The sequence below is a fragment of the Leptodactylus fuscus genome, chromosome 6, assembly GCF_031893055.1.
Source record: "Leptodactylus fuscus isolate aLepFus1 chromosome 6, aLepFus1.hap2, whole genome shotgun sequence".
NCBI classification, from domain to species: Eukaryota; Metazoa; Chordata; class Amphibia; order Anura; family Leptodactylidae; genus Leptodactylus; species Leptodactylus fuscus.
In genome coordinates this window covers 23813139-23834046 of record NC_134270.1, presented here as the reverse complement: position 1 = coordinate 23834046, position 20908 = coordinate 23813139, and the positions used below count along the sequence as shown (strand labels likewise).

The 20908-nt window shown below is 43.6% G+C and overlaps 1 protein-coding gene across 1 annotated transcript in view; it reads right to left on the bottom strand.

The window, feature by feature from the left end:
* The window catches only part of LOC142210439 (ABC-type organic anion transporter ABCA8-like), a 48172-nt gene that overhangs the window by 5560 nt on the left and 21704 nt on the right, over positions 1-20908 (bottom strand). The window contains exons 18-37 of the mRNA XM_075279566.1: positions 19454-19573; positions 19164-19365; positions 18888-19054; positions 18531-18658; positions 18051-18188; positions 17616-17720; positions 17369-17539; positions 16979-17092; positions 16789-16902; positions 16603-16677; positions 14947-15038; positions 8937-9057; positions 7741-7861; positions 6590-6681; positions 6254-6417; positions 6099-6174; positions 5896-5990; positions 5696-5815; positions 1224-1364; positions 757-836 (exon numbers count right to left, since the gene is read on the bottom strand). Of these exons, the coding sequence (XP_075135667.1) occupies positions 757-836; positions 1224-1364; positions 5696-5815; positions 5896-5990; positions 6099-6174; positions 6254-6417; positions 6590-6681; positions 7741-7861; positions 8937-9057; positions 14947-15038; positions 16603-16677; positions 16789-16902; positions 16979-17092; positions 17369-17539; positions 17616-17720; positions 18051-18188; positions 18531-18658; positions 18888-19054; positions 19164-19365; positions 19454-19573 (2436 nt within the window). The remainder of the gene's footprint in view (positions 1-756; positions 837-1223; positions 1365-5695; positions 5816-5895; positions 5991-6098; positions 6175-6253; positions 6418-6589; positions 6682-7740; positions 7862-8936; positions 9058-14946; positions 15039-16602; positions 16678-16788; positions 16903-16978; positions 17093-17368; positions 17540-17615; positions 17721-18050; positions 18189-18530; positions 18659-18887; positions 19055-19163; positions 19366-19453; positions 19574-20908) is intronic.

Sequence of the window (20908 nt, the reverse complement as noted above, 5' to 3'; positions counted from 1 at the left end):
AGATACACGTCTCAGCACACAGTATCACACGGGGGAGGATTAGATACGCGCGTCTACACACAGTACCACATGCCGGAGGATTGGACACACGCGTCTACACACAGTTCCACACGCCGTAGGATTAGATACGCGCCTCTTCACACAATACCACACAGGGGAGGATTAGATACCTGCATCTGAACACAGTACCACACAGGGGAGGATTAGATACAGGCCTCTGCATACAGTACCACATGCCAGAAAATTAGATACGCATCTCAGCACACAGTTCCACATGGGGGAGGATTAGATATGCGCATCTGCACACAGTACCACACGCCAGAGTCATTAGATACGCGCGTCTGCACACAGTTTCACTTACTGGAGGATTAGATATGCGCCTCTTCACACAATATCACATGGGGAGGATTAGATATGTGCATCTGCACAAAGTACCACACCAACAAGGATTAGACACTTGCATCTAAACACAGTACTACACGGGGAAGGATTAGATACAGCTTTACTCCAGGTATCCATAACAACTGATCACAGGTTTTTCACTGACATCCAAAATGAGATACACATAATCACATGACGCTTATGGACATACACACAAACCACATACAAAATACACCAGTGCAAAACTGGACATTTCTTATGGGGCCACTACACAAACATAAATTGTAATATACCCGTGCGAAGCCGGGTCCTCCCTCTAGTATATATATATATATATACTGACACCTGCCCCCAACCTTGTCAGCAGACCCTTACCTTCCTCAAGCTGTAAGAATGCCTGGGATAAGGATTTCACATTATCCATTGGGATCTTGTAGACCAGTAAGGTGGAGAACCTGGGGAGGTAAGGAGGCTTCATAAGGAGACGACAGACTATAAACAGGAGAGAGGAAGTACAAGAATCCAGAGCAGAAAGCGGAATTCAGCTACATCCTCGCGCCGCTTACTGTCACGACTGGCCTGTCAATCACTTGTCCTGTCTGTCAATCACGTCCTGTCTATCAGTTGCTTGTCCTGTCAGTAACATATCCTGACAATATTTGTCTTGCCTGTCAATAGCCTGCCCTGTCAGTCACATGTCCGTTCAATGAATTGGCATAGCTGTCAATCACTTCTCCTTTCAGTCAATCACTTGTCCTGCCTGTCGATCAATATCCCTGTCAATCAATCATATTTCCTGTCCCTCAGTCGCCTGTCAATCTCTTCTTCTGCCCATCGATCACCTGTCCTGCCTGGCTGCATCTGGGAAGAGCCGCGTCATCTCCTGGTGAATCTCATCCACGTTCTGAGAATCCTTCACTTTAATTTCCAAGAAATATCCTTTACCAAACCTACTCTTCAGCTGCTGGATGGAGCCAATGCACCTGCAAGTGACAGCAAAAACCTAATAAGTTCTTCTTCTTTTCTTTTATAACAATAGTTTTTACTGAAAGTTTTTAGAATACAACACAAAGGGTCAGTGCAAAAAATAAGAAAGGTTCACATGGTCCGATAAAATACACTGAGAAAACAGACATTTATGCTTAATTAGAAGAAAACACGTGTACGGCACACAGTCAGTATTACATTATAACATGCGAACATATGTCACTATGTAGAGACTCGGGGAAAAAATGTGCAAATTATGGCTGTGCGCCGAAACACAGATAGAAACAACAGCAATAATAACAACAGGAGGCCTACAAGCAAAAGGGAAGGAGAGGAGCGCTCGTAATCTTGTTGAAGAGACACAGAAATAGAATGGTACTGGGTGAGATGATCTCCCACCCAAGACTGCAGCAGACCCTCCATGCCAGATACCAAGTATCTATGGAATTGAGGACCGAGAATCAGCAAGGGTGGAATCATACAATATTACAATATGGTCCAGAGAACTCAGCCCAGAACTAAGCTCTCCATAAGTAAGACCTATGCAGATATGTACGATCAGTGGGCCACTGATGGGAGGGAAGAGTATCGACCAGATCTCCCAGTTCTTCCTAAATTCATCTACATTATCACCGTTGCATGCAGAGATTCGTTCAAATTGAAATTCATTGAAATTAATTCAGTCAGGGATGGGCAGGAGGTGGACGTCCAACTGCGTGCTATGAGTAGGCGAGCAGCCCCCAGTATATGGCACGTAGCTTGTGGATACCTATCAAGAGTAATGCCATTCTCGGCAAACATCTTACCCCTCCTCCACACCGCATATTAATCAGGGAGAACACCGACACCCAAAAGGGCTAAATAATGGGGCAGTGCTAAAATACATGGAACAGCGAACCGGTTCCTCCACACTCCCTCCAACAACAAGATCTTGGGTAGACTGAGGGGGGATAATACCATCTCAGGAGTAGCTTACTGTACTGCTCCCAGTGCGAGGCACACATGGTAGACCTCTTGGCCCAATTTAGCGCCTCTCACCAGCAGTTAGTAACCAATCTGCTGCCCAGGTCTTCTTCCCATAAACTCATCTGTTTGGTCTTACAGAAAGTACCATCAAGATTAAGAGTACAATACAAGGTTTTTGTGCTACATGCAGCCTAAGGGGACTGGGGATGTAACAAGGCCGCAGCCAGTTGCGGCAAACACACTTGAGTCAAGGGATTATCCGTAAAGGAGACCAATCTAGTATAGGTGAGCAGTTCATTGTGAGGTAGATGATATTTCTCCACCAGCACTACAGCATCTCCCCTGAGTATATCAGAAACACATTTTATACCATAAGCAGGGCCAGCATTGGGGAGGCGGGGCAAAACTGGGAAAATGCTCAGGGCCCCCGACTCCAAAGAGGCCCCGGGATTCACAGCACCAGACCTTTAGTGTGGTGCTCCGGATCAGGGGAGCCCTAGTTACAAGTGTATTGGCGTGCTACTATGGACATGAAGATCTATTATAGAACAGGGAGCTGTAGTCCCTGCTCTTACATAGATCACTGTATCACGGATCTTACATACTGTAGATCCCAGCAAGGCCTGGATGAGATTCTGCTAAGTGTCCCATCATTAAAGAAAATATCAAAGGGGACAACGGACATCCCTGCCTCGTTCCATTGGTAATGGAGAAAGGGCGAGACAGGACACCATTCACCAACACTCAGGCTCTAAGGGCTAGAGTACAGTTTAGAGATAGCTGTCGCGATGGGACGTGTAAAGCCAACTTTACGCAAAACTTCAAACAAATACCGCCAATGTACTCTATTGAACGCCTTCTTCGCGTCCAACGAGAGGAGCAGGGAAGGCGTTTGTTGGGCACGAGCGGAAGCGATCAATGTGATCGCCCTTCTTGCGCCATCTACAGCCTGTCTCCCTTTAGTAAATCCTACTTGATCCCGTCCAACCAGTGTTGGCAGAACATCAAGGAGTCGGTTCACAATGACCTTAGCAAGCAGTTTAATGTCCGTATTCAGTAAAGAGATAGGGCGGAAGTTGGAGGGGAGAGTAGGGTCCTTGCCTGGCTTAGGTAGGGTCACTATTGTAGCAGACAACATCTCAGGAGGGAATGCACTGATGGACATGGCTAAATTGAATACATTTGTGAGATGAGTAAGAATATACGTTTTGAACAATTTCTAATATTCCCCAGAGAACCCGTCTGGACCAGTGGATTTATTATCTTCTAACCATCTATGGTCTTGGTACCCTCGTGACCAGATATAGGAACATTAAGAGATTGTAGTTGTGATTGTGTAACAGAAGGAAGTTGCAAAAACTGGTTGATAACTAGGTTAGGGGGCGAAGTCATCCTCATACAATCCCTGGTAATAGTTTCTGAACTTGTCAACCATGTGCTGCAGGTCGAACATCTTAGTGAAAATAAAAGGGATTCTTGACTTGATCCTAGCCGGCGTAACACGCTGTGCCATTATTTGTTCGCCTTATTGAACGAACAATAATAAGGTCCTTTCATCCGCTTTGAATCTCAAAATCCAGCAGTAGGTGGGCGCTCAGGTCAGTTCTAGCCTTCTGCAATGCAACCACAAGGGAAGGATTAGGGTTAGCTCTGTGTTGACTCTCTAAGGTGGCAATGGAGGCCAGTAATTCTTTCATTAATTGCATTCTTTTACGCTTAAAGTGCGAGGTACGCTGGATCAATAGACCTCTGACAAAGGCCTTGTGAGCGTTCCAAAGACTAAAATTATTATCTACAAATGGGACGTTAATACTAATACATTCGGTTATATCAGCCAATGATTTCTCAGTTACTGATTTTATGGACATAACGAATGTGTTGTTACGCCATGTCACCGGAGGGGAAGTAGTAACACAAGAATGGATAGTGAGAGTGACAGGCGCATGGTCAGTCCATGTGATATTACCAATGTCACAACTTTGTACCTTGGGAAGCAAATCATTGGGGACCAGGGACATATCTATTCTAGAATACGAGCAGTGTCTAGCTGAATAGTATGTTAAATCTCTTTGAGAAGCATGGAAGCATCTCTAGACAACGTACAGTTCCTACTGCCGGAGCCAAGGTCCCAGTTGTTGAGGTGTATTTGTATATCAGCGGCCACATCGTGCGTGATATTAACATCGCCACACACTGTGAGATGAGCTGGAGCAATTTTCCTGACTCTCTTCATTACTGAGTTGAGAAAAGATACCTGAGATGAGTTGGGGCAGTACACATTTAGAATAGTATAGGGGCAGTTATCCATAAGACACACAATAGCTACATAGCGCCCTTTAGGGTCCTGTAAGACATGTGACACCTGGAGGGACTAGTCTTTGCAGAATTTGCACAACAGAAGTGCGTCTCCTGTACACAAATGACATTTGCCGCAGAACTATGAGCCTCTTTCCATAGCATAGACCTCTAGAAGGGGCTATTTATTCTCCTTACATTATATGAGACATTTTTAACACCTATGGCTACGAATAGAAGATAAAACTCTACACTGGCATAGGGTAAAATAAGATTTCAGAGCAGATCCAGAGCCAGGTGGGAATCAAAGCAGAAAGTCGTTTCCCACCTCATTGTTTGCTTTGCTTTTTTTGGGCAGGGGAATTGGTGTCTGCTTGGGAGGTTGGTGTTGTAGAAGTAGAAGCCATGTGCTACTCCGCAGGGTATGAGGATGTGGGTTGAAATCCCCCCTTATTTGAGTGCTGCTGTCCTCCAGGAATAATGTTCTGACTCTTTTGGGAGTCATTGCTGTCACCGGGGGACACTTGGGGTGATGGGGTGAGTCAGTATGTGAGCTCCCCTCCAGCGCTAACATCATCAGAGCTGCTGCCGTCTATCTACTGCTATAATTGACCAACGGGAGGACTCGTCGGCGCCATCTTGGTTGAGAAAGTCAGTGAGCTGCTTTGGGGCTCATTTCTTGCCCCTTTTGGCCATACCTCCAGGACCCATGTTGTGTAGAGAGCTCCCGGGGTCAATCTGGATGGGATCGCTGCCACTGTGAGCCGCGGTAAGGACTTCTGTGCCGGAGCACTACAGAGATGGGGCCATACTTCGTGCGTGCCAAGCTACACCCCCAACCTAATAAGTTCTTCAAAAACTGGGAAGATATCAAAAGACCTCAGGAAACCCGAGAAGATTTTAGAAGAAATAAGAATATCTCAGAAAACTTGAGAGGACTTCAGAAGACCTAAGAAGGCTTCCATGAAATAGCATTAAGAAGACCATGGTGTCTGCAGGACATGGACAACAGTCTTCTGAGTATCTTCATTAGAAGACCAGCAGATATTCTAGTCTGTATCTTTACCTGAGCTTTCCAGACACCATGATAGCCACACGGTCACACACAGCTTCTGCCTCCTCCATGTAATGTGTGGTCAGAATGGCTCCTCTCTCCTTGTTTTTGAAGGCCGCACGGATGGCTCTCCTTTGAATGACAGAAGATTTTGACTATTTCTTAGTAACAGACAGTGGGCAGGATGTGCGAGAAGTCAGGAAGACCCTCACCACAGACGCTGTTGTCCTTTGGGGTCCAGACCAGTGGAAGGTTCATCCAGGAGGACGATGGTTGGGTTCCCCAACATGCTGATAGCAAAGCACACCTGAATCATAGAAATTGTTCAGAGCTTAGGAATCAAGTGACTGGTGAGTGACAGGGTGGAGGACAGAACCAGGGTATGATTGGGCACTATAAAAAAAAATCATCCCACCTTTCTGGAGACTCCTGCTGACAACTTCTTGGCTTGTTTATTAAGATGTTCCTTCAGTTCTAGAGCCTCGGACACTCTGAAAGACACCATTAGAGGATTCAATGGTGGGGGGACTCACTTGAGGTCCTGGCAGAAGAAGAAGATACAATTTGTACCTCCTGATGGCCAGGGCTCCATCTTCCTTTTTCATTCCCTTCACCGCAGCGTATATCTCCAGGTGTTCCTTCACTGTCATGTCTGACCACAAGGAATTGTCCTGACAACAGTAACCCAGGAATGTGGTAGAGTTGTCAGAGGACTGTGAATCACACAGCACTACCTGGAGGTGGAGACACCAGTCATGATGGTAAGTGACTACAAGCGATAGCTACAGAGCTCCCTCCCATGAAGACAACTGTGATACAGATATGGGGGTAACAGTTACAACTACGGGGGAAACAACCATGGCCAAGATAACATCGTACTACATACTGCATAGACATTGTGCTCACCTCCCCCGCTGTTGCTTTAATCTCTCCTGCCAGCATGAAGATGGTTGTGGTTTTCCCTGCACCATTGGGGCCTAATAACCCCAAAACTTCACCTAGACGATCACAAAAATCTTCACTGAGATACACGGCAGCGCATCATAGATAGGACAATAAGATCTGGAAACCATCAGTCATCTGATAAACCCCCAGGCTATGGTGTAATAACACCGAACTGCAGGGGTGGGAGAAGGTTCTGTGGGAGGGGGCAGGGGGAAGGAGAGGAACAAACAGCCTAGTGCAAATGTATTCAGGGGTGAGAAGGAGTAAGGGTGAAGTGCCCTAAAAACTTCCAAGGGGAGTGGTGGGGCAGCGTGCACAGAATGCCATGATAATTATCCACCCTTTACCGCCAAATCTCCCATCTTTTGGAGCCCCCCACAGCTCCTCAATCACCAAGAATGGTCCCTTATATAAAGTATGCCCATGAGTAGTTAATGGATCATCTACCTTTGGAATATTGATGGCCATTACTATAGTACAATGACTCTCATTACTGCCCCTACACAGTTTAATGGCTCCAGTAGAGTTCTAATACAATATAATGGCCCCATCACTGCCCCTACAAGGTATAATGGTCCCATCACTGCCCCTACAAGGTATAATGGTCCCATCACTGCCCCCACAAGGGATAATGGTCCCATCACTGCCCCTACAAAGTATAATGGTCCCATCACTGTGCCTACAATGTATAATGGTCCCATCACTGCCCCATAGAGTATAAGGCCGCTATAATGGCTCCATCACTGCCCCCATACAATATAATGACCCCCATCACTGCCCTCATACAATATAATGGCCCCCATCACTGCCCTCATACAGTATAATAATTCCCATCACTGTCCCCATACAGTGTGCTCCATCAGTGACACCCTCACATTGCCCCCACATACTTTATGGAATTGCCCCCTTACATTTCACCACGTAGACCAGTATGCAATAACGGAGCGAAGAACTGACATGCCTTACTGTATTCCGTCTCAATGGCAGCTGACTTCGAAAAATTCCACCAGAGTTATCAGATAACGCAAGTCCTCATATTTTTGTCACACCACGTAAACCATCTGTAACTGAAATGCTGCCATTCTACATTGGGGGAGTCTTCTGACCCTCACCTTTCTTCACACAGAAGGAAATGTTCTTGGTGGCAACTCTCTTCTTCTTCTTCTTACAACTAAACACACTGGACTTTTCTCTGAATTCCTTACGTAGACTGTCCACCATGATGGCTGGCATCTGGAGGGAGATGAGGAAGAAGGTGAAGGGATAAAAAAAACAGAGGAAGAAGTGGAAAAGCAAAATGGAGGAAAGAGAATATGATAGAGAGAAAGAAGAGGGTGAGGAGGAAAGAGAAGAAAATAAAGGAGAATAGGAAGAAGATGAAAGGGATGAAAAAGAGAAAGAGAGGAAGGAGAGTATAAGGAAGGAGAGGAAGAAGAAGGAAAGTAGGAAGAAGGAGAAGAAGGAGAAGATGAGAAAGAAGGAGATGAGGTTGAAGAGGAAGGAGAAGAGGGTGGAGAGGAGGAAGGAGAAGAGGAAGAAAGAGAAATGGTGAAAGAAGGAGGAAAAAGAAGGAGGAGAAGAAGGAAAAGATTGGAGGATGGAGAAGAGGAAAAGGAGGATACAAAGAAAGAGAGGGAGACAAGAAAGGAGGAAAAAGAGGGAAGAAAAGGATGAAGAAGAAAAACTAGAGGAAAAGAAAGAAGAAAAGAAAGAAGATTGAAGAGAAGGAGAAGAAGAAGAGTAAAAAGAGGAGGAAGAGACAGGAGAGAAAAAAGAAGAAGTGGCTATAGAAGAGGAAGAAGAAAATGAACATAAGGAGGAGGAAGCAAAGGAAGAAATACGGAAGAATAAACAAATGGAGAAAGAAGAAAAGGAAGGGGGGGAAGAATAGAAAGAAAAAAAATGAAGAGAAGAGATGAGGAAAAACATGAGGAAGAAAAGAGAGAAGTGAATGGAGAAAGAGAGAGACGGTGATATGGGGCTCTATAAAGGGAAGGTCTAGGGGTATCTGATACATATATATATATGTAAAATGGATCAGTGTTGGGGGAAAGATAGGAAACTATTCATTTTTTAATACGACGTTCCAGTGGTGGAGGGGAAATCGGGGGTCCTATTCATCACTGAGTATAATGGACAAGTGGTGGGAAACAGGGTGGGAATCCCTAATGATAAGCTCCTAAAGACAACAGACCACTGATAACTGACAGGGTCATGTGATTGACCTTCTATGGTTTGGCAGAGTGGGGTCCCTCAGGCCCCGGTCTCATACAGATAACAGGATGAAGCCCCTGGTTTGGCGGCTTACCTCCTCCAGATGTTTGCTGGCTTTGGCTTGTTTCACTGCCTCTCGCTCAGCCAGAACTTCCTCCTCCGCATCGTCCACGTCCTCAGGATTTGGTTTTATGCTTATTTTTCTTTTTGTAGTTCTGAGGAGAACATACAAGTATAAAAGAATACAAAGGGAAACAACCAATGTCTGTATTTCTGTGTGTATATGTATACAGTAAACTACAGTCCTATGAAAAAGTTTGGGCACCCCTATTAATCTTAATCATTTTTAGTTCTAAATATTTTGGTGTTTGCAGCAGCCATTTCAGTTTGATATATCTAATAACTGATGGACACAGTAATATTTCAGGATTGAAATGAGGTTTATTGTACTAACAGAAAATGTGCAATATGCATTAAACCAAAATTTGACCGGTGCAAAAATATGGGCACCTCAACAGAAAAGTGACATTAATATTTAGTACATCCTCCTTTTGCAAAGATAACAGCCTCTAGTCGCTTCCTGTAGCTTTTAATCAGTTCCTGGATCCTGGATAAAGGTATTTTGGACCATTTCTTTCTACAAAACAATTCAAGTTCAGTTAAGTTTGATGGTCGCCGAACATGGACAGCCCGCTCTCAAATGATCTGAAAACAAAGATTGTTCAACATAGTTGTTCAGGGGAAGGATACAAAACGTTGTCTCAGAGATTTAACCTGTCAGTTTCCACTGTGAGGAACATAGTAAGGAAATGGAAGACCACAGGGACAGTTCTTGTTAAGCCCAGAAGTGGCAGGCCAAGAAAAATATCAGAAAGGCAGAGAAGAAGAATGGTGAGAACAGTCAAGGACAATCCACAGACCACCTCCAAAGAGCTGCAGCATCATCTTGCTGCAGATGGTGTCACTGTGCATCGGTCAACTATACAGCGCACTTTGCACAAATAGAAGCTGTATGGGAGAGTGATGAGAAAGAAGCCGTTTCTGCACGTACGCCACAAATAGAGTTGCCTGAGGTATGCAAAAGCACATTTGGACAAGGCAGCTTCATTTTGGAAACAAAAATTGAGTTGTTTGGTTATAAAAAAAGGCGTTATGCATGGCGTCCAAAAAGAAACAGCATTCCAAGAAAAACACATGCTACCCACTGTAAAATTTGGTGGAGGTTCCATCATGCTTTGGGGCTGTGTGGCCAATGCCGGCATCGGGAATCTTGTTAAAGTTGAGGGTCGCATGGATTCCACTCAGTATCAGCATCAGAATCTCAGATTCTTGAGAATAATGTTCAAGAATCAGTGACGAAGTTGAAGTTACGCCGGGGATGGATATTTCAGCAAGACAATGATCCAAAACACCGCTCCAAATCCTCAGGCATTCATGCAGAGGAACAATTACAATGTTCTGGAATGGCCATCCCAGTCCCCAGACCTGAATATCATTGAACATCTGTGGGATGATTTGAAGCGGGCTGTCCATGCTCGGCGACCATCTAACTTAACTGAACTTGAATTGTTTGTCCAAAATACCTTTATCCAGGATCCAGGAACTGATTAAAAGCTACAGGAAGCGACTAGAGGCTGTTATCTTTGCAAAAGGAGGATGTACTAAATATTAATGTCACTTTTCTGTTGAGGTGCCCATACTTTTGCACCGGTCAAATTTTGGTTTAATGCATATTGCGCATTTTCTGTTAGTACAATAAACCTCATTTCAATCCTGAAATATTACTGTGTCCATCAGTTATTAGATATATCAAACTGAAATGGCTGTTGCAAACACCAAAATATTTAGAACTAAAAATGATTAAGATTAATAGGGGTGCCCAAACTTTTTCATAGGACTGTATATGTGTGTATATCTGTATATATATTTATGTATATACTTTATGGAGAGGTGAACCTAGCCTCTCTACTACCTGAGGAAAACTAAAGAAAGGTGGCCACCCTCCCCCCCACAAAAAAAAACCCAACCTGGCCCCCCAATATGGTATATGAGCCACTTTTTCTGGCCCTGCACACGCTATATCATGCTCTTTTTCTGACCCACCACACAATTTATGAGCCCCTTTTTTGCCCCAACAGTATATGACCCCACTTTTCATGGCCCTCCCACAGTATTTGACCCCCTTCTTATGCCATCCACACAGTATATGACCCCCTTTTTGGACCCCACACAGTATATGACCCCCTTTTTGGATCTCACACAGTATATGACCCCCTTTCTGGACCCATACAGTATATGACCCCTTTTCATGGCCCGTTCACAATTTATGACCCCCTTTTATACCGCTGATACAGTATATTAACCCTTTTTATAGCCTTGACAGTGTTCTACACTATGTTTTATAGATAGGTTCCTAGGAGCCCTGACAGTGTTCTACTTCTTCCCCCATTTTGGCTTTACATGAGGGTCTAAGAGCACTGCCATCCAGTACTCATCCCTCTGTATGATACTTATTATATACTCATTGCTGTGTACGCAGTGGAGAATCCAGCCTACAATGCTTGCAAGTATGCGCATGGGCCAAAGGACCTGTCATGGTTGGTTTTCTAAGCCAGTATGGTCATTGTTATCATCCTCTTGAAAGAAATAAGGGTCCAGAGAATCATCATCGACAAAATAATTATCATCTTCCCTGCTTTTTTTCTAACACATCATTGCCATGCACATCTTCAGACTTTCCACCTCCATATTTCCCCTTGGCTCCCCTAGCAGAATGACTTCCAGTAATAATAGTATAACACACCGTGCCACTAGTATCTCCACTACCAACAGTCATGTCTTCCTCATCTACTTGCAAACAATAGTGACTGTTCTTATCCAACTCATCAAAAAGAAGATGAAGACAGCTCTGATTAGGAGAAATAGCTTTCTATGCAGCTGCCACATCACTACCAGGGAATGGGACCTATGTCAGTGAAGAAGATGAAAGAGACACGGCTGACCACCCAGAAATGCCCTGCAGTAAATTAGGTGGAAAAAACATTAGAGGAGAAATAGGAACACACTGCAGCCTGACTCAAGATCACATCACTCTCAGATGCAATATCCTCCTGTGACCGAGATGAGTGAGCAAAGTAAAAAATAAAAAGACTTCATCTTCATTCTCAAGGAAGTACAACAATGCTCCAAAACTAGAAGTAGTGTTGCTGTTGCCACCCTAATTTTTATTGTTAGTACTTGCAGGATTCCTTCCCCTTTTTTAGTATTTTTTTTTTTTTTTACTAAAAAAAAGGTAAAGAAAAGTAGAAAAACACTAAAAAGGTGACATGGTCAGTGAGTACTAGACAAGAACTGCATCAATTAACTTGTTTTTTTGCCATTACAGTGGTTGCAGTTTGTATCTATATTGGGTAACCAAAAAGAAAACCCTTTACAAATGGAGATTTGTGTTAGATTAGCAGACTGAGTCACATTGCTTGGTAGGTGAGTAAACAAGAACCCTTAAGAAAAGGAAAATTTTAGCACAAGTAAAATCAGTGTTTTGCTGATAGAACAGCAGTTTGTATGTATTTAATGAAAAAAAAACTTTTAACTCTTACCAAAAGAAATCCTCAGGAAAAGATCCTTCACTAACAGGACTTACTTTGTCAACAAAAACAATGTGGATAGTCACAGATCAAACTGCTCTACCGCAAAACAGACTTCACAAAATTAGATTATTGGCAATGAAAGTGTAAAATTTACGTTGTCTGTCTGCATTATTGCAGCAGTCTGGCTCATGCAGCACAGATATTCTCCCTCACTATCTATGATTTCTGTGACTATCTGCCGGTAATTGATTAAATCTGACTAAACTTTGTTCTACTTCTCCTACTCCTAAATTCTCTAGCTCTATTGAAGTGTTTGATGCACTCAGTGCTGTGTATTGCAGAAGAAGGTTGAGTACTTGCTTTGGATCATGCAGTGATGAATAACACATCCATCCTCTACATCCACCATCAGCGAAATGCCTTGTATATGGCACACGGTATTTATTATTATTATGCTTACTTACAGTCCTATGAAAAAGTTTGGGCACCCCTATTAATCTTAATCATTTTTAGTTCTAAATATTTTGGTATTTGCAACAGCCATTTCAGTTTGATATATCTAATAACTGATGGACACAGTAATATTTCAGGATTGAAATGAGGTTTATTGTACTAACAGAAAATGTGCAATATGCATTAAACCAAAATTTGACCGGTGCAAAAGTATGGGCACCTCAACAGAAAAGTGACATTAATATTTAGTACATCCTCCTTTTGCAAAGATAACAGCCTCTAGTCACTTCCTGTAGCTTTTAATCAGTTCCTGGATCCTGGATGAAGTTATTTTGGACCATTTCTTTCTACAAAACAATTCAAGTTCAGTTAAGTTTGATGGTCGCCGAACATGGACAGCCCGCTCTCAAATGATCTGAAAACAAAGATTGTTCAACATAGTTGTTCAGGGGAAGGATACAAAACGTTGTCTCAGAGATTTAACCTGTCAGTTTCCACTGTGAGGAACATAGTAAGGAAATGGAAGACCACAGGGACAGTTCTTGTTAAGCCCAGAAGTGGCAGGCCAAGAAAAATATCAGAAAGGCAGAGAAGAAGAATGGTGAGAACAGTCAAGGACAATCCACAGACCACCTCCAAAGAGCTGCAGCATCATCTTGCTGCAGATGGTGTCACTGAGCATCAGTCAGCAATACAGCGCACTTTGCACAAGGAGAAGCTGTATGGGAGAGTGATGAGAAAGAAGCCGTTTCTGCACGTACGCCACAAATAGAGTTGCCTGAGGTATGAAAAAGCACATTTGGACAAGCCAGCTTCATTTTGGAAACAAAGATTGAGTTGTTTGGTTATAAAAAAAAGGCGTTATGCATGGCGTCCAAAAAGAAACAGCATTCCAAGAAAAACACATGCTACCCACTGTAAAATTTGGTGGAGGTTCCATCATGCTTTGGGGCTGTGTGGCCAATGCCAGCATCGGGAATCTTGTTAAAGTTGAGGGTCGCATGGATTCCACTCAGTATCAGCAGATTCTTGAGAATAATGTTCAAGAATCAGTGACGAAGTTGAAGTTACGCCGGGGATGGATATTTCAGCATGACAATGATCCAAAACACTGCTCCAAATCAACTCAGGCATTCATGCAGAGGAACAATGACAATGTTCTGGAATGGCCATCCCAGTCCCCAGACCTGAATATCATTGAACATCTGTGGGATGATTTGAAGCGGGCTGTCCATGCTCGGCGACCATCTAACTTAACTGAACGCGAATTGTTTGTCCAAAATACCTTTATCCAGGATCCAGGAACTGATTAAAAGCTACAGGAAGCGACTAGAGGCTGTTATCTTTGCAAAAGGAGGATCTACTAAATATTAATGTCACTTTTCTGTTGAGGTGCCCATACTTTTGCACCGGTCAAATTTTGGTTTAATGCATATTGCACATTTTCTGTTAGTACAATAAACCTCATTTCAATCCTGAAATATTACTGTGTCCATCAGTTATTAGATATATCAAACTGAAATGGCTGTTGCAAATACCAAAATATTTAGAACTAAAAATGATTAAGATTAATAGGGGTGCCCAAACTTTTTCATAGGACTGTATATAGCGCCATCATATTCCGCAGCGCTTTACAGATATTGTCAGTCACTCTCCCATATAGGGCTCACAATCTACATTCCCTATCAGTATGTCTTTGGTGTGTGGGAGGAAACCGGAGTACCCGGAGGAAACCCAGGCAAACACGGGGAGAACATACAAACTCCTTGCAGATGTTGCCCTTGGCAGGATTTGAACCTAGGATCTTATATACTGTATGTGACATCAAGAACATAAGGTGTCCACCTACCACTTACTATTGGCTGAGAAGGTGTCAGGTGAATGGAGATGACACCACAATATCACAGTAACAAGACATGTAGTACACAGTGAAGTACACAGCTAAGAAATCTCAATGTATGGTATATGGGTGCTCACACCTGGATGCCTCCCCATATTGGACACGAGGAAGGGGCGGCACCCCAAAACAGATGCCCAACCTCCATCAATACAGCCACAAACCTGAAGAGTGGGTCTTTGGTCAGGCTCCTCGTCCCATATCTCCACTCCAGAAACCACAAGAGTCCCCAAAATAGGAATATGTGCACAAAGGACTGGAAGAAGACAAAAGGGTTACTATGAAGAACAGACCCCAGGATATTTTTCAGATGAGGCATCCTGACACAAAAACAGTCAGACTGCGTTGTTTATTAATAATAGATGGTTTTCAAAGGCCCTGTCTCCGTTACTTATCAGCAAGGAATGAACTATGGGCAACCCAGAAATATTATCATATGTTATTGATCTGCAATGGATTGTAGGTGGCAACTGTCTCATTTTCCAAAGAGAGAGAGCACCTCAGTCACTTATAGGAGAGACATGCCTCCGCCATCTATAGGCGAGAGAGATGCATCAGACATTTAGAGGAGAGAGATGTCTCAGCCATCTGTAGGAGAGATAAAGACCTAGAGCAAAGAGGGATGTCTCAGCCGTCTAGAGGAGAGAGAAGACACCTCAGCCATCAAGAAGTTAGAGAGAGAGATGCCTCAGTCATCTAGAAGAGAGAGAGATGCCTCAGTCATCTAGAAGAGAGAGATACTTCAGTCATCTAAAAGAGAGATGCCTCAGTCTTCTAGAGGAGAGACAGATTCCTCAGTCATTTAGAAGAGAGAGAGACTCCTCAGTCATCTAGAGGAGAGATAGAGACACATAAAGGAAAGAGAGATGCCTCAGCCATCTAGGGAAGAGAGAGATGCCTCCGACATCTAGAGGAGAGAGATGTTTCAGTCATTTAGAAGAGACACGCCTCAGTCATCTAGAGGAGAGAAAGACACCTCAATCATGTGGGGGACAGAGAGATACCTCAGTCAAGGCGGGTTCACACCTGCGCCCAGTCTCCATTTTGTGGGTTTCCATCTTCTGCCCGAGAACCTGGTCAGGAGACGGAAACCCGGTAGTCAGTGTTTGCTTGTTAGTGCCTGTAAGTGTCTTCTGGTCTCCGCGGCGAAACTGGAACCGGCGAAACCGGACACAAAGTCCGACTTTGTGTCCAGTTGAAAAAAACGGTTTCACCACGGAGAGGCAGAAGACGCAAGTTTCCGTCTCCAGTCCAGTTTCTCAGGCAGGAGACAGAAACCTGCAAAGCGGAGACTGGGCGCAGGTGTGAACCTGCCCTCATCTAGAGCAAAGAGATACCTCATGAGGGGCTTCTGCCTCATTTTATGCCCTCGGTGGGGCTTCTGCCTTGTACTTTATCCTGTGAAGAGCCTCTGTCTTGTTCTATGTTCTAGGTGAAGTTTCTGCCTTTCTCTATGTCCTGGATGGACCTTTTGTCCTGCTCTCAATCCTGGATTGGGATGGGGGGGGTTCTGCTTTGCTCTTTGTCATGGCAGGGGCTTCTGTCTTGGTTTATGTCTTGGATGGGGCCTCCTGCCTTGCTTTATGTTCTGGATGTCTTTCCGTACATTTCCAATGACCGCAGCTATTTGGGTTGCTAAAAGAGGCCAACTGGTGGCCACAAGTGATGGAAATCTCTTAATATGGAGAACACAACTGACTGTTACACAACCAGCTGAGGAGCCTGGAGTGTGAACTTGACTGATTGCCCAGTCTCATCTATCTGGTCTTACTAGTTTCCTCTATCTACACAATGGCTGATGGAGCAGAGTGATCACTCACCAGCAGGGTGGTCAGATAGATCTCAGGAAAATACTCCTTCTCCGTGTTATAGAATTTATCTCCTTCAAAATCAGCCTGCAGAAAATATGGAGTCAGATGAAAATCACCAACTTGACCAGAAATTATTAGCAGAAGACACAAGAGAATCTTCACCCAACATAAAGGAGACTTCAGAGCACTACTCACAATGGTGTCCAGCATGTTGTTGAGCACACTGGGTGGAAAGATGAACATGTACAATAAAAAAAACGGGATATAACGGGAAATGACCTCTATCAGGAACATCGGGATGAAACTGGTCTGTAGGAAGAGAGAAGAGAAGTACTTTCTGCAGAGACGAAGAGCAACCTGGCTAAGGAAGAGAAGCGGCACTTACCATGACAAAGAAGAATGACCAGCGATCATGGTGACTCTTCCCTCTTCTGAATAAAAAGGAGATAACATAGACGTAGAGGACAATGGCGAGCCCATACCCCAGAACATCAATGATCTACGAGATATTATATTAGAGATTACAGAGTGGATTATAATAGGGATTAGAGAGAGGTCCAGGGATACCAACAGCACGAGAAGAAGAGGACATCAGAAGGTAGAAAAACTGAAGTGAAGACACTGATCTAAAGGTGGTAACTCATAGTGAACCTGTGCATGAGGATCCAAGAAGTGTCCCAGAATCTACTACCCCAACAGTGACACTTGGGGTGACATGCTGACACTTGGACTGTGATATTCCAGCATCTATGCCCTGTCTTATGACCCTGCTCACCAGTAAAAATACTGCCCGATAGTCAAGAAAGGTTGTGTGGTTGAATGCGAATAGTATGGCAATCATGAAAAATAGCAGGAACCAGTACAGGGGAACGTCCACCAGTGCCTGTCCACACCAGTATGCCGAGGGGAAGAGTCCAGAGATCCGCAGCTGGGAGCGAGCCTTGTTCTATACATGAAGAAAGGAATAAGCAGTAAGATACGTTTCCATTCTGCAGCTTAGGCAAAAGCTGATAGACACTCACCCTACTGTCCTCAATGCTGCTCATCGCAAAGTGGGGCGCCAAGCCAGTTGCGTAGGTCATGAATGATAGACTTACAAAAAATAGGTAGATGTCCTGTGCATTAACCTAGCAAAATAAGAGAACAATGAAACTCTCCACCTGCTGAGCCACAACCTGTCACTGAGTAACGTCTGTGGGATGGATAGTAGGGTCCTATTAGTGACAGGACTATGCTGGACTTGGAGGAGTCTTATATCAATGACAGGTCTATCCTGGATCTATAGAAGTATCATATCAATGACAGGATTATCCTGGACCTATAGAAGTATCATATGAATAAAAGGACTATCCTGGACTTAGTAAGATCATTAAATGACTGGAAATTGTTGAACGATTGGATCTGGTGGAAGTGTCCCATACAATCTTCCTGGTCAGTATGCTCATTGTAGCACTCACCGGTAGGACAGGATTACTCCACGTCTGAATATGGCCATTGGATTGGAAGGTCTTTAGTAGAGAGTTACTGATGATGTTCACCAGCACCGGCAATGCATTATGGGCTCGTGGGTTTCCTGCAATGGTGAATCTGTAGGCCTGTGGTGGGAAATATGTCATTGTCTAAATGGTGGCAGTTGCAGGAGTGTAGTCCTTATTCATCAACTAAAATTTGAGAACTTTACGGAAGTCCTCTCTGGGAACCGACCAACATATGAGAACTCTAGGATGTCCTCAGCAGGACTGGTAGCATTAGATGCCTCCAAGGGATGTTGAAGAACACTGTTGCACAAGGCGATATGAGCTACAAGTCCTATAATGTGGACCATGGCAGCATGTTCTCCACCTTAGACATTTAGGTTCTTGACGATGGCAAGTGTGGAAGTGAGGTAATAGTAACCATACAGAATTTTATAATGGTACGGCCAGTTGGTTTCTCACCTCATCCTTTCCAGAGACCTCTATGGCTCCCTTGTATGTTGTTGTGTTTGTGTCATATGGACCATCCTTGACTTCAATCACAATGTTTTGGGCCTTCACTGCATCAATAAAGTCTTCTATAGGTGAACCTGGAAATATGCAGATGAAATACATGAAAGTGCTGACAGTGGGAACTATGACCGGTTTACAGAGGACCCTAGAAGCCAATGACAAAACTGTCACCTGTTGGTTATTGAGTGTACTACCACGTCCCTTCCTCTTATAGATGGGCTCTTTGGAGGTCACTGGGCCTGTATAGTCCAAGACATATAATAGGGTTGTAAGTTTGGTTGATGTGTTTTGCAGTTCAGCCATTACCTGTGTTATTGTTGATGAGGAGAGAAGAGTAGTATCTATGAACTTTATGTCCTGGGCTCAGAAAATACAAGTCCGGCCGCAACTCCCATATGTGAGACGCCTTTCTGCTGTGTAATATTGCAAAGGACGCAATCAATGGGATAAGGAAGAGGAAGAACAGCAGCAATCTGAAGAAATCACAGAAAATATATAATGACTAAAGAAGAAAAAACATACCAACTGAAAATACAGCACATATCTGGAGATGATAGTACGTCCCGAATTGTCACCACTCACAGAGCACGGAAGCCTTTCATGTCATGCTTTAATTTCAGGAAGCGAACGCGTGCAATGGCCAACACCTGCTGCCTCCATAGTGCCATCCCCTTGACTGTGGCATTACCAGAGTCTGACATTAGCTGCACAGAATCCTCCATTTCTGAGCTGACAATATCTTTGTCTTCCTCATTCATCATCTCCTGACCGAAAACAGAATAATCTGTACAGGAAATACATGAGGTGTGACACATGGAAGGGTCCCACACTCTTTCATGATAGGACCCTCATACCCCACAAGTAAACATTACCTCCTCCTTCAATCTCTGCTTCTCCTTCCAACTTCAGGAAGACATCATCCAGTGTAGTCATCGAGACACCATAACTTGAAATGTCTGTTCCCACTAGACCATCCAGATGTGAGAATAGTTCTGCACATTGATGGGATTAAAGGAGTCAGTCTAATTTTACAGTACTTGCAGACTGCAGGGTCAGGGCAATACCGAAAAATAAAGACTCAACCAGAAGACCACAAAAAAGAGCAATGAAGACTCAGCAACAAACACTACAATGACAACCAAGTCAAAAGGAAGACTCTTCCAAGAAAACAGATACCAAACCACAAGACTGGACAATAAGGACCAATCTGCAAGACAGGACAATGGAGATCCAACCACAATACACGATAGTTCAGTCCAAATCAGAAGACAGGACATTAAGGACCAGCCACAAAACAAAGCAATGCAGGCTAAATCATAAGACAGGAGAAAGAAGACAGAACCATAAGACAAGACAATAGAGTCAAACCACAAGACAGGACTAAAGAGTTGAGGACCAAACTACAAGACAGAACAATGAAAGCCCAACAGTGGAAAATAAAAATCCAACCACACGACTGGACAGTAAAGACTCAACCAAAAAAGAAATAGCAATGTAGACCCAACCATAAGCATGACAAGTCAATAAAAGAAGGCCAGACCATAAGATACCACACCACAAGGTAGGACAATGTACATTGAACCACAAGACAAGTCATTGAAGACCCAACCACAAAACTTAGCAATAAGGACTAAATAATAAGACCGGACAATGGAGATCCAGTCATAAGGTAGGACAGATAAAACCTAACCACAAAACAAGGTGATAAAGAGCAAAACACAACACAGGACAAGTAAGACTCAATCACAAGAATGGACAAACTACAAGACATAAAAGTGAAGACCCAGACACAAGAGAGGACAATAAAACCCCAACCACATAGTATGGCAGAGTACGTTCAATAACAAGACAACAGAATAAGGAGCCATGTACAACACAGGACATTAAAGACTTAACCTAGAGATTTCATGATGAAGATTCATCCACCAGAACAATGAAGACCCAACAACCACGAGACAGAGAAAGGAAGGAATTACAAGTGCAATGAAAAGCTAATGATCCAATACTTGAAAATGGAGACCAAATTAAAAGACAGATGAATAAAGAACCAAACACAAGACAGAACATTGAAGACCCAAACACAAGTCTAGATGCTACAAGATGGAACAGTAAAGACCCAATCACAAGACAGGAGATTGAAGACCCATCCACAAGACAATATTTTAAAGATGTACAAAACAGGATGATGAAGACTCAACCACCAGACAGAAGAATGAAGACACAAATGTAAAAACATCAACCCACCGAGACAATAATGAAGACCCAGGCATGAAAACACTCAACTACGAGACTGAAGGATGAAAATCCAAACACATGAATACCCAACA